Source organism: Megalops cyprinoides, chromosome 14 (assembly GCF_013368585.1).
Source record: "Megalops cyprinoides isolate fMegCyp1 chromosome 14, fMegCyp1.pri, whole genome shotgun sequence".
Taxonomy (NCBI): domain Eukaryota; kingdom Metazoa; phylum Chordata; class Actinopteri; order Elopiformes; family Megalopidae; genus Megalops; species Megalops cyprinoides.
In genome coordinates this window covers 27,305,370-27,318,636 of record NC_050596.1, presented here as the reverse complement: position 1 = coordinate 27,318,636, position 13,267 = coordinate 27,305,370, and the positions used below count along the sequence as shown (strand labels likewise).

At 42.6% G+C, this 13,267-nt stretch overlaps 1 protein-coding gene across 9 annotated transcripts in view; it reads left to right on the top strand.

The window, feature by feature from the left end:
* LOC118788836 (microtubule-associated protein 2-like) overlaps nucleotides 1–13,267 on the top strand; it is a 97,631-nt gene that overhangs the window by 79,274 nt on the left and 5,090 nt on the right. For 8 of the 9 annotated variants that reach the window (XM_036544955.1, XM_036544956.1, XM_036544959.1 and 5 more), the window contains 2 exons: nucleotides 1,302–1,443; nucleotides 2,047–2,186. In XM_036544955.1, coding sequence (XP_036400848.1) covers nucleotides 1,302–1,443; nucleotides 2,047–2,156 — 252 coding nt within the window. In that variant the 3' untranslated portion in view covers nucleotides 2,157–2,186. Of the gene's footprint in view, nucleotides 1–1,301; nucleotides 1,444–2,046; nucleotides 2,187–4,249; nucleotides 4,570–9,710; nucleotides 9,804–12,960; nucleotides 13,043–13,267 lie in introns of those variants that run through there. The other variant, XM_036544963.1, reaches the window with a different exon arrangement.

Here is a 13,267-nt window from a genome sequence, read left to right as displayed (position 1 = left end):
TCACCATTCCCTGTTTTTGTTGCATGCAATTTACTATTGTTTCTGTCATACATCTGAAAAGAAGCACTTCCTTTATATAAATAATAAATCATTTGTTCTTACCACACAGCCTTGATTAAAAATCCCTAGTTATTGCACATAGAATCACTGTATGTAATTCATGTAATTCCTTCAAAAGCCAGCTACTGTTGGTGGTTGGTGGTTTTTAATGTTTTTTTAAATGCCATGTTTCCCATTATTTAAATGTGTCTTAAATCTGTTAATTGTGTAGTGATTTTGTATTTTAAAAAGAGGATGGATACAAACAGCTGTCTTGATAAAACATTTTGTAATCTTGTTACAATCCCTATTCCAACAGCATACAATCTGATAACATTATACACACACAAACACACACACACAAATATGACACCATTTCCTTTTGCATTTATGCCACATTAGAATGCAACTGACACAATTATAAAGTGTTTTTTCTTGGTGTGTTTCCTTTACCAATGCACGCAGCAGCTTGATTTTCTTTGGTTTTGAGTAATGATGCATTTCTTTTGTGTTGCATCCTCAGTGGCTGCTCTGGTTTTGTTTCTCCTACTAACATTATGTGCTCCACCCCATCTGTCTGTCTGTCTTACTCACGCCCAGTGCCCCACCCTCTATGAACTAACAAAGATCCCCACCTCTAAAGCACGGGTGGCAGCCCTGCTGCCCCCTCGGCCCAGCTCCGCCTGTTCCCCTTCTAAAAAGATCTCTCTTGTCGGGGCGGAGCTCATTGGGCCCCGCCCCTCCTCTGCTGGTCCCTGCAGCTCACCCACACTGCACAGGCTGAGAGGCAAGGTAACAAGGTCATCCACGACCCTACTCTAGACCCACTGGAGAGTCCGTCTGCTGTTACATGAGTCATTTGTGTTGGCTCATTTTTTCTACAGTTCTCTATAAAAAAAAAAAAAAAAAAATGACAGCTAGCACTGCCTTCTAGTTTTTTTTTTCTTTTTTTTTTTTTATTCTGTGCTCTTGTAGTCATTGGTTTAATTGAAGTTTATTAGCAAATAAGATGAGCGTGTCAACTCTGTTAGCTTTTCAAAATTGAGTTTTGCTATGCTGTGTTTGACTCGGTCTATATTATGTCTGATTAATGTACTGCAGTTATTACTGCTGATATTATGTCCCCAAACCCCAAAGTTGCCTAGTGTTATGTGAACACAAGTAGTGCTAATTGGATGACTGTGTGTGTGTGTGTGTGTGTGTGTGTGTGTGTGTGTGTGTGTGTGTGTGTGTGTGTGTGTGTGTGTGTGTTTGTGTGCCAGGATGGCAGCTCACGGAGCCCGGAGAAGAGGTCCTCCCTGCCTCGCCCTGCCTCAATTCTGACTCGTCGAACTCAGCCAACAGACCAAGACACCTCCACCTCCATCACCAGCTCAGACTCCACTACACCCCGCCGCCCCACCTGTAAGGACCACGCCCACTCCATTCTAACACACACACTGCCACATGCTGCTTATCAACACCTTATAATGCTTTCCACTCTTCCTTGGGTTTTGTAATAGATGAACATTTTAAAACCTCCACCATTTGGAAGGGTTGTTTTCGATAAGAGTAAGTGCCTCCATTATATTTCATAAAAAGTGGTTTCAGCCTGTCGGCATATAATATTTTCTTGTATTTGAATAAATATTAGCTTGCGCCCTTTAGTTTGAAAACCAATCATCTTTTGCAGCGGGTGTGATATTTTCACACGCACATAAATTTTCCCCATGTACCTACAGTGATCTCTTTCCCTTTGCCTGCTTAGATGAGTGGGCTGTGAAGTAGTCTATTTAACATACTTAACCCACTAATTTAAGAATATTACTCCTTGCAATTGAGTTGTGTGATGTGGTGTTACATCATGTATCCTTCTTTTATGTGGCAGGTTTTTACACTTTTTACATTTCCTTACCAATTCAGCTGCTTGTAGAAGCTACTGACGACTGTGATCCTCACCTACTCTCCCCTGCTCCTTTCTCCATCTCTCCCCTCTTCCTCCTCCTTCCTCATCCTCCTCTCCTGTAGCATTCCAGACAGAGGGCAGAGCAGAGCACAGGACCGGACGTGCCCCCAGTATGGCAGGTAGAGTGAGTCGGTCCAACTTACTCACACCGAAAATGTTAATAAGGGCTTGAAGTTTTAGCCGGTCTCAAACCAGGCTCAGTGATGTCACATCCAAACCTAACTGTAGTCCGAAATGAATTGAGACTTATGAGCTTTGGCCAACCTTGCTTGAACTAAATAACATAATAACTGCTAACCATGAACATGCACTTATTAAAAAAAAAAAAAAAAAAAAAAAAAAAGTTTTTTCATCCACGTCATTATTCTCATAATTTACTGTCTGCTAGATGTGTAGTAGTTCTGTCCCAGGTCATTCTAATTATTTCCAGGAGCAGTAAGCCTATCAGTGCGGACAGCTTCCTAGGTCCTTAGATATAACTTGGTGTTTAATTCCATATACCACTAATTATGGCCGAAAATAACTAACTGGCTGTAATTAAATTCGTGATGTCACGCCACAGGTCCGATAAGGGCGTGGTTTCTGCTCGCATACAAGTCGGGAAAAGACGTGTCGCGCAGAGAAGTGGATAGAGGCAATGCATGATTGGAGACGTAAAATGCTAGAAATATGTATGTGTGGTCAGGTTGTATTCAGCCGGTAAAGGCGTTTGTGGCCATGTCGGTTAAATCTGTCAGAAAATCATTTAGCTAGCGGCATTTTGGAGGCGATCTCTGTCATATGCACAAGGGCTTGTCGACGTTGGCTGGATAGCTAACGTTACTTTGTTGATTAATGATAGCTAATATTTGCAATGTTAGCTAACCTGCTAACCCTGGGTAGCTAAGGTTAGCTCTGTGACAAGTTGGGCACTTTGTAACTTACAAGTGTTATTCATGATAATTTTGGTGGTTTGCGAGGTGGTTTGATTCATGACAATTTTATAAAGTAGACGTTAACGTTAGCTGGCTCATTTATTGTCGTGGGGAAACATTAGTCAATCTGCCTAACAACATATTTGCAGCACATAGCAATTTAACAAATCCAAGGCTCACTTCACTTACTTGGGTAAATAATTACAGGTATAATAATGAAGCTTGCTAGCTTGCTAAGTATGAAGTTCATTTGACAAGGTTTTGTAGCTAACAGCTTAAGTTTAACGTTACAAGTAGTTTGGCGGCTAACGTTAATACAATTGATATTAACTTAGCTACCCAGTTAGCTAGCGCATAGAAACACAACAAAAATACAAATCGGGAAAAAAGGGCACATGAATACAACTGTCAGCTATGTAGCTAATAATTACACAGAACTAATCATGGCCATACAATAGTTTAGGAATAAATGGTCCGTTTGTATTATAGTTAGCCAAGCTAATGTATTAAAACAAAAGAGTTATCCTACGGTTAGATAGTTAATTTTTGTGTAAGTGATAGTCAGTCATTAAAGGAAGATAAATAAAATGTTATTTCATTCGATGCTTTTACATTATTCAATATATAATGCAAAGCAGTTTTAAATCTCAAAGGTATTGTAAAAGTGTGTTTTTGTTGGTCTTTTATGTTTATTTGAATACACTGGCAATATGAGGTAGTTTTGGTATGGTTATCAGGGTGATGGCCAAAAAAAAAAAAAAAAACGCATTTGAGGTGGGAAATTTTATCCTTCCTTTGTTGGTAAGGGCAGAAAGTAACTGAATTATTATTTAATTCTGATTCAGCCACAATGAATGACTGGCTGAATATAAGAAAAGACTAATGGTGACAATCATAATTAGCGGTTTAAAAAGATTTGCAATGACCTAATATGGCTGGAAAAATAAGGCCAACAAGGAGAAGCTAAGGAATCAACTGGAAATTGTTCAAGTTCTTGCATGTCTTATATGGCTTTATCACTTTGTTCAAATACTTAAATATTTCCAAAGAATCAAACCCATGGGTCACTGGTTACTTTTTGCAAGAAACCCCCCAAAAAGGGACTAACTCTTGGTGCTGTACAGAAACAGGCAACCCAATTGCCAGTTGTAGTCATTGACAAGTTGAGTGAAGGTAAAAGTGGTTAATAAGACAAGTGTTGTCTCATGAAGAGCTGAACTGAATCCAATGCAAACAGTCAGGAGTGCTCCAGAACTGCTCTTTTACACACAAAGCAGCAGCTTTTAGTGCATATGTCTGACCTCTGCATGTCCTTTGAATGACTGCTGCATGACCTTTATGACCTCCACAGGGACCGAGCCAGCACACTCGCGTTCAGCACGCAGTGGCACCTCCACCCCCCGAACCCCTGGCTCCACCGCCGTCACCCCTGGCACCCCACCCAGCTACTCCTGCCGCACCCCGGGTACGCCCCGCACACCCGGCACACCCAAGTCCCTCAGTCTGCTGTCTCAGGAGAAGAAAGTAGCCATCATCCGCACGCCGCCGAAGTCTCCAGCCACCACACCCAAGCAGCTCCGTCTCCTCAACCAGCCGATGCCCGATCTCAAGAATGTCAAGTCCAAGATCGGCTCCACGGAAAACATCAAGTACCAGCCTAGGGGGGGCCAGGTAAGGGTGTAGCCCCCAGCCAGTTGCCTCTCCCTACCCCTCGTTCAACCCTGACGCTGCGCGTGGCCAATCAGCTACTTCCGCTCTTAGTGCTCCCGCTGCTGTCTCCACCTGCCCATTTTGGATGTGCAGTGCCCGCCTCTGCACTGCACCCACACCACCCCCACATCCCTCACGTCTGGTGCAGTAGCTCTCTCTACCTGCATCCATTTTCTTTGTTTGGTGTTGGGTGGAAGAGGAGACAGGCCTGGAAAGAAAGGCCTCGTGGGTCTGCGTGTGAATGTACTTGTAAATATAGTCCATGAGCAAGAGTCTGGTCAGCTCCTATGAGAACAGATTCTGAGTTTGCTTCTGCCAGTACTGGTTGACTGTATTGAGTCGGACAACTTGATTTTCACATCAGCATCACTCAGTTCTTCACAACTAAAAACAGCAATAGTGAGGACAGTATTGGTTAAGTTAACAGGCAACTGCAAGGTTGCAGCTTTGTATTTTAGGTGAGACATGTAAATGGATTAGTTTCAGTAAATATTCAGTTGTATCAAAGGAAAATATGTGACTTTAACAGTGCTAGCTCTGCTGACGTGGATGAGGATATCTGCTTAGCATAATAAGAATGAAATAGGAGAGTAGTTCTGTTGAAGCTTTGAACCAATCAAGTTGTTGAGACTTTTGTTGTTAGCGATCAGTGGTTTAAATGATATAATCCTCCCTGTCACTTTGCCTTGTTACGTCTTTCACAACAGATTGTATGTGACAACATACAATTTTGTGGGATGTGTCGTGAAAGGTTTAGCTTTTCAGAATTCAGCATCATTCATTTACTGCGAAAGTGAACAGGCTCACATCATTTCCTTTACAAGTTTAAAGCTAATGAGTGGTTAGCATGCAGCAGGAAAATTGCATAACAAGTCCTGTGCTGCCCTCAGAGTCTTTGGCTGGATCATGAATGTCTGGATTGTACGTTTTGGTATTATTTAGACAATGATATTGAGCTGTTCTGTTTAATTTTCTCTATCACAGAAAGGAGAGGCTAATCGAGTGGAAGCTGTCTAGGCACTCATGATTGAACAGACAGTTGCTCTGCGCCTCAATCCAGAGACAAAGTCTGTACTGGTCCTCCTACACAGGGGGTGCTAAAGTCATCCAGGGAAGGGTGGGGAGGAGGTTGTCAGTGATCACAGAGGCTGCAGGGCATCTTCAGGCTGGAACAGTTCTGTGTTAAGCACTCCTGGCCCTGAACCTTCCTTAGATCATGATGTGCCTCAGGACACCCATGACCAAGCCAGTCACTCCTCGACTGCCATAATGTGAAGGTGAATGCAAAGGCAAACTTCTCCTATAATAAAGATTCATCCAGCACAATTGTATGCTCTGGGGGCTGTATGTACTTGTTTTCCAAACTTTATTTGCCTTTTGATTCAGTTCTGTGAAGTCAGACGTATGTGTGAGAAATAGATCTCCAGGAAACAGATCTGTTAACAGGGTAGGAGTTGCCTAACAGGGAAGGAGCTTTTGCAGTTTCCAGAGGTACTTGCCTAGAGAGAAGCTGTCTCTCTGTCTAAGAGACTGGGTAGAATTCCTTCTGTTGTTCATTCTCTCCCCCCTCTCCTCTTTGATGTCTCCCTTTCCCTCTTTCCTACACTTCCTTATATTTCAGTCCCTCTTTCTGTACTCCCCACCAACCACTAACAGTTAGAACCATCTTTGTCTCGTGATAGTTCGTCCTTTTCAGACAGCTTCATTTCTGTACTCAGTCTCTCTATCTTTCCTTCTCTGCTTCCCTCCCTTCCTATCTCTGACACCTCACTACTAATACAAAATCCCAGCTACTCAACACAGAGCAGGATATCTACAGCTCAGAACATCTGCAGGTTATGGCAAACTGCTGTCTTGACGGTGCCTTCGGAGTGTGCTCTTGTCTCATATGCTTGAGTAGCAGTTGTGTTGACTTAGGCTGGTTTGGGCTCATTGCCAGTCTGTAGGGCTTTCTTCTAGTCTTCTAGTCTTCTAGTCTTTCTTGCCAGGATGAGTGTCCTGGCATCTTCAGCACAAATGACTGCAGTTGTCTCTTGCTGATCATCTCCAGCCAGGCCTCACAGGAAATGACATCTTGAGTTCCATACTTAGGGTTCACTGGCTGGGAAATACAGAAGGCAGACAAGGACTAATTTTATCTGCTTACTAATAGAATAATGAGGGTTTATAGGACTGTGAAAAAAATGCTTCTTCTGATTTTCTGTCACTGTAGTTTCAGGACTTTATGTACGTGTAGCAAAAAAATCTTTGGAAATAATAATTAAGTGATAATAATAATTCTTGTGATCCAGTTTTGTTGTGGTATGATTGTGTAGTGATGGAATCACTGCACAGGGTAACTGCCTCAAAAGGTATCATCAGATGGTCTTTCTAGGAGGAGGTCAAACGTAGTTGACGTAGGCTGTGCCTTTGTCCTACATCATGTGCAGTTCTGCGCAGACATTCATCTCATGAGATAAAATACATTAATTTAAGTATTGATCATTTTTATATTGATCCATACAAATAAGTCCATAATAACCTGTATAAATATGCAAGTTACTGAGTTCCATTTGCTGAGGTCAGGCTAAGAAACAAGTTTAAGATTATTGCCTTGCTGTTGTGTGAATGCTAATGCAATAGCGTTCTTTTAGTCAGGTTACAGAAAGCCACACTGTGTGTGTGAGAGCTGACAGTAGAATCCAGGTCAGGAGCATGTTGATGGAAGGCCTGTTAATCGCATGGCTGTCCTCTCAGAGACTGCAGTGCAGCCTCTCCTATCACTCATAGGTCTGCTTTTCCCCCGTTGCTTACGGCTACCATTTTGTTGTCTTTATTGTTCTCAGTCAGACATACTTACTACGTATGCAGATGCTGTCCTCTGTAATCTTCCATTGTAATGGTTTCCCACGGTTTCGTAGCCCATTTCTCCTGAACGATTGTCACAGGCTAATTATACTACCTCATTGCAGCAGTTTGAGCCAGTTTGATCGACCAATCAATTATTTTTTTATTAAACTGCATAGGGAAAACGGATTTGCAGACAGGCCCATGTATGCAATACATACCATACAAGAAAAAAATACACACTAAAACAATAAAACAGTTTAAAAACGTTAAAAACATACTGGGTCTACAAGCCATAGGTATAGGTATTTGAAGTCATGAAGTGCTGGGTGTTTCATCCTCCCAAACCGTTAGAACCAAGGAGCTACAGCTATGAAGTGGCCTAAATATCTTCATCACAGCATTGTGGATCCCCCCTGCTCTGCAGTATCATCAGTTATTCTTCTGACTCTGCTCACAAAGGACTGCATTGCTGGTGTGCATTATCAATCCAGGTGCAAAATATGATCCGCCCTGAAGCTTCTGGAGTCTTCTGAAAAAGGGAGATCAAACGGCCATGTTAATTCTTATTAGCTTGAAGAACAGAGGTGTACAGTTCTGGACACCCAGTGATACCAGATGGCGGTCCATTTAATCTCAGAACCATAGACGTTCCCCCCCTGCTAATGAATGGTAGATCAGTGCCTTGGAGACTTGGATCTGTTGGAAGCAGTCCATCTAGCAGCATCTTTCCATACTACCCTGCTGTCTGTTCATGCAGATCTGATATCTGCCGCAGTGCCTGAAGGAGGCGGGTTCCACTGGCTAAAACTGAAAACTTCAGTTGGTACTGTGGAAGTCGCTCTGGATAAGCAGCTCTGCTAAATGAATATAATGTAAAGTAATAAAATACTGTATTCTCTGGTATTACTACCAGTGTGACAGAGGAACAATATTTCAGAGGCACATTCCTTATGTCACACAAGAATCGAAGTTCTGACTCTCAGAAGGGTGGAAAGGACCATCTGCGTTGTCCTCGTGGGCAGGAAAATAACATAAGCAGAATACGTCACAGGGCTAAGTCACATCACTTTGTGCTCTAACCAAGATCGTGTATGGGTTAACATGTGGTAGCAGTGGGTAGTTCACTTCCTGAGGAACCCGTTTTTGTGATTAATATAATTTGAACAAGTTCTGGTTTGTTTGTGTTCTTCTCTTTGAAGTCAGTACCCCTTAGAGTCCTGTGGTGTTGAAACCTGTAGGAATTGTGGAATTGTGGTAGTTTTTTAATGTTTTTTTTGGGGGGCGGGGCTGGGGGCAGTAGCCCTCCCTGAGTGTTAGTGTGAGGATTGTTAGTCTCTCATCAGATCGAATACCTCCCCCAAGAATCATATGGCCCAGCACCCTTCAACATCCCTGTGTTCTGTGACTGTTAGTCTGTGACCACCCCCCCTCCCCCCAATACACCGTGGTGTCTTTGAGTGACGTCTCCAATCGTAACTTGTGCTTGCTTTTTAGCAACACAGAAGCCAAATGTTCTCACTGCGCACCCCAGCATGGATCTGGAGGTCACTCCTGCGGCTGGTCTCTGTCACCTTATATTTGTCCAACGCACTCTGTGTGACATGGGGCCCAATATCAGCTGCAGATCCACTGGTACTGCATCACCACAGTCCCCTCTGCCCAGTCCCCTTAACATGCAAACATACAGTACATACTCAAACAAAAATACATTCTGCCTTGCACACCACCACCCTGCCAGCAGTCCCCTTGGCAGGGGTGAACTGGCCCACCCTCCCTCTCACACTTTTATTCTGTTGGTCCTTTTTATCAATTGAAGCTGATTCTAAGCAGATTTACTCTATCACTAGTGATCCAAGATCCATGTAATAACTGAGATTATTATTATTATTCTCACCTGAACCATTCTCACCTGAAGTTTGGTGTAAACTGCCGATATACAGTATATGTTCATTGCACTGTTTTTGAACCTTACATACATGCAGATGTAGTTCTCTGGAACGGTTTGAGTTGTACTTCTCCTACACCAGCTCACATGTTTTTGTGAGACATCTTGAACTCATTCAATACCCACACGTTTATTGCACAGATTGTATGCCAAAGTATTGATCCAGGCTCAGGTAGTCCAGCCTTCATCATCGCCCCAGACAGTTTGTGTAGAATTCAGCACAGATCTAGGGTCAGCGCTTGGGAGCATTAGTTGTCAACGCTTTCATTTCGTAGATGTCAGTATACATTTCCATCCGCAGTAAAGAGGCACATATTTCTTTTTCTAGATTCAGATTTTAAACGAGAAGCTGGACTTCAGTCACGTACAGTCAAAGTGTGGATCCAAGGATAATCTGAAGCACTCTCCCCATGGAGGCAATGTATGTACTTCCCCATCCCTCCTTCCCTCTTCCTCTCTAGAAATTAACACTTTCTCTCTTAGAAGCCACCATACTGGAGACAAACACCTAGGCCCTAGATGTACAGACCTTATATTTGTGAACTGATATTTCTGTTCAGTGCTGTGCATATTTAAGCCCAGTTTCTTTTGTCACGTCTTTTTTATGAAAAGTATTAATTATGATGATGATTTGTAGAAATAGTCACCCTGTCTTTTGTCACATACACACGCACCCACACGCAAAGTCCTCCAGTACCCCTAATAACACTTTTCTCAATTAGTCTTTCCTAATTGATAGCCTAAACGAAAGCTTAGAGACTAACCATTCAGATTTCTTTCCAACCTAGCTATAGCAAGGCTGATATTTGACTGGCACAGCTAGCTCTGTTGCTAGCTTGCCATCTCACGAGGTAGGTAGCTAAATATTAAGACTGAACATTGAGTAAGTTTACCAACAATGAATAATGAGAACATGGGTCAGTAAAACACTTTGAAAAATGGGTTTGCTAATAAATTATTGATAACAAAATAAGGACAAAGTTAGACTAGGGAATTGGGCCACATTAACTTTCATAAATTATGTTTAATTCAGTACTTCACACTAATATTACCAAAGCTTTCTTAGATTATTTTTCATAAGTTGGACCTGTGGTTTTTGATGTTACCATTTTACAAATGAGATTGACATCATCGCCTGATTATGCAGTGATCGAATCTTATCATTCCTAATCATGTGGGAAGTCAAAGTCTTGCATCACCTCTGAACATGTAAGGCTGGACAGCTGAGACCTGACTCCATGGGGGCACCAAGTCTGCTGGAAAACAAGGATGTCAAGCGCTTAATTTAAGTAATCATTGTGTTGATAGAACAAATTTTGCTTATCACGTGGGTTCTGGCGACTGATGGTTCAAAAGGAGTGAAGGCGTGCTGGGGTGCATCTCTTCAGGATAGAGGTTTACACGCAGATGCTGGATAGTCCTGCTGTGAGGCTTCATTGAGCTGTCATTAAAATCTACAGTAGTAGGAGAGCAATCAAGGTTTTTTGGCTAATAGAATGAGGCCATAGGCTGTAACAGTCTGAGATTTCCATGTTAACTAGCACCTACTAATCCTTGTGCTCTTCTCTCGGGTGGTTGCAAAGTCTGTACGAATAAACTGCTTTATGAATGTCATGCTAGCTAGGTGGGAACCTGTCTGTTTTGGCTGTGAGACTGTGGTAGTAAATGGGAGCTTGAATGGCCTGGCTTGGTTATTGCCATAATTCTGGCTTCAAAACAGGTGAGACTCAGATGGAGTCCAGCTACAGCTGCTTGTGTTGGGAAGCTGGGTCAAGTCAAGATTTAACAGCAATTTCAGTCATATGAAGTCTCCCTCTCCTCCCCAGACCTCTCCTACATGTGGGTCCCTTTCTCATGTTCTCAGACACTGTTCATGCTCTGCTCCAGGGATGGATCAATATGTGTTTCATGCCAGGTCCCAGTATTGCTGCTCTCTCATCTGCATGTCAATTAAAACTGCTTTGCTTTTCTTACAGATACCACCCACATCACCGTGAATCACCATCAGATATTAAGATGTTGTCCTCTCACAGCTTAAGACTGCCTCTCTGTCATAGGTTATACCCAGGGACACACAGAGGGTGTAGAAACAGAACAGCAGCGTACCCAGCGGTACGCAAGCAGTGTAGAATTCTGAAAACTTGAAAATGAGACATTTCGTAAGTAGCCGTGGGTTTGTTGCCAGTCGGTCACCGCAGGTCCAACAGCAGAGAGAAGCGCCAAACTGTTAGACAGAGTCTGGATTACGTGCCCTGTCATCCCCAGGTGTTCATACCCAGTGTAAAACTGGACTTTAGCCACATTCAGTCAAAATGTGGCTCTCTGGACAAAAGGCACTACGCTGCAGCTGGTGGAAACGTGAGTCCTTCTGCATATCTGTATCTTTGTCATCTCTTTCACTCTCACTCACAGAGACAACGTGGAGATGTGCAGTACAAAGACCACACAGACTCATGGGATTGCACTCGAACCTTTTCCAAGGCTGTGTTTTGTTTTGGGAGAAAACAATCGCTGGTAGCTGGCTGTTACACTAATAGTCTGAACAACCTGAATCTTAATTAATGATGCATTGGAGAATAATGGGAAAGTCAGCATACTCCTTGTTTTTACCAACGTAAAGCACAGCCACTTTACTCTCTATGCACCTTCACTCCCATAAAGATCATCTCTCTGCATGGTCCAGTCATAAGGGCTTGATTTAACATATAGAAGGATGGCCCTTCAACGTCAGAACTGTACCACACAGACAAATTTCTGAGTAAAAGACATGTTAAATGGCAAAGAGGGAAACTGACACAGTAGTGAAGCATGTACGATATAATCACTGGTTTACTGATCTGTATCTTCATTCTCATTCCATCATCAGCTTGCTTACTGCTTATGCTTCTAAGTGCTTGCTTTTCCACCTGTGTATCTGGTGTGTCTGTTTCTGTGGTTCCTTGCTTTGATGATTTGCAGTCATGGTTCTTCGTGATGTTTCATGACTGTGAATCATCACATTCGTGACTGTCTCTGTATTCTTTAAATTGACGGCCTTTTCTTCACAGGTTTGCCCAACTGAACCATTGAAACAAGTCCAGATTTATTTCAGTTTAAGGGCTGACTTGTGTAGAGCTGTGTGGCAATTGGAATATTTAATTATTCATATATTCAGACAATACATAAAATATCCATGGATTAAAAGAAACCTAATACAGAAAGTTCAGCTCTAGTTCCTGCAAAGATGCAAAGATATTGAAGCTGTCAAAATGCAGGAGTTCACATACTTATTTGATCAGTGATCTTTCTCAATGCACCAGGAAAAATAACCTCATCAGTTTTTCTTTTTTGCAGTAGGGGCATAGTAATTAACACATCATCAAATATTATTTTACGAGTGCTCCAGTGGTGTGTTATTGACCCTAGAACAGGTCAGCCTATAACACTAACAGTATGGCAGCGCTCTGTATTGTTTCATATGGACAAATCAAATGAGGTGGTTTTCCAACAGCACTCCTGCATTTCCCTTGTAGTAGTACTCTGTTGGAAGTGTGTGCTGCAGGAGAACAAGGGGCAGCTTCTGTGTGTGTTCCTCACAGGTGCAAATCCAGACCAAGAAGATTGACCTGAGTCACGTGACCTCCAAGTGTGGATCTTTGGACAACATCCGTCATCGACCAGGTAGCCCAACACGCCTGCTGTACCCAGTCAAACCAGGTTCTGAGTGCTTTTCATTTGTAGGGAATCCTGTGGTTCTACACAGCACAGAGTGGTGTCAGAGGAGAGATAAAAACTGGCACAATGATACTGGAGCATACTGAGAATGTGAAACATTTGCTGAGTGCAAGGGAAACCTCCTCCTACAGTGAGACCAAATGTTATGTAGCTGGGGGCTAATATGATTGC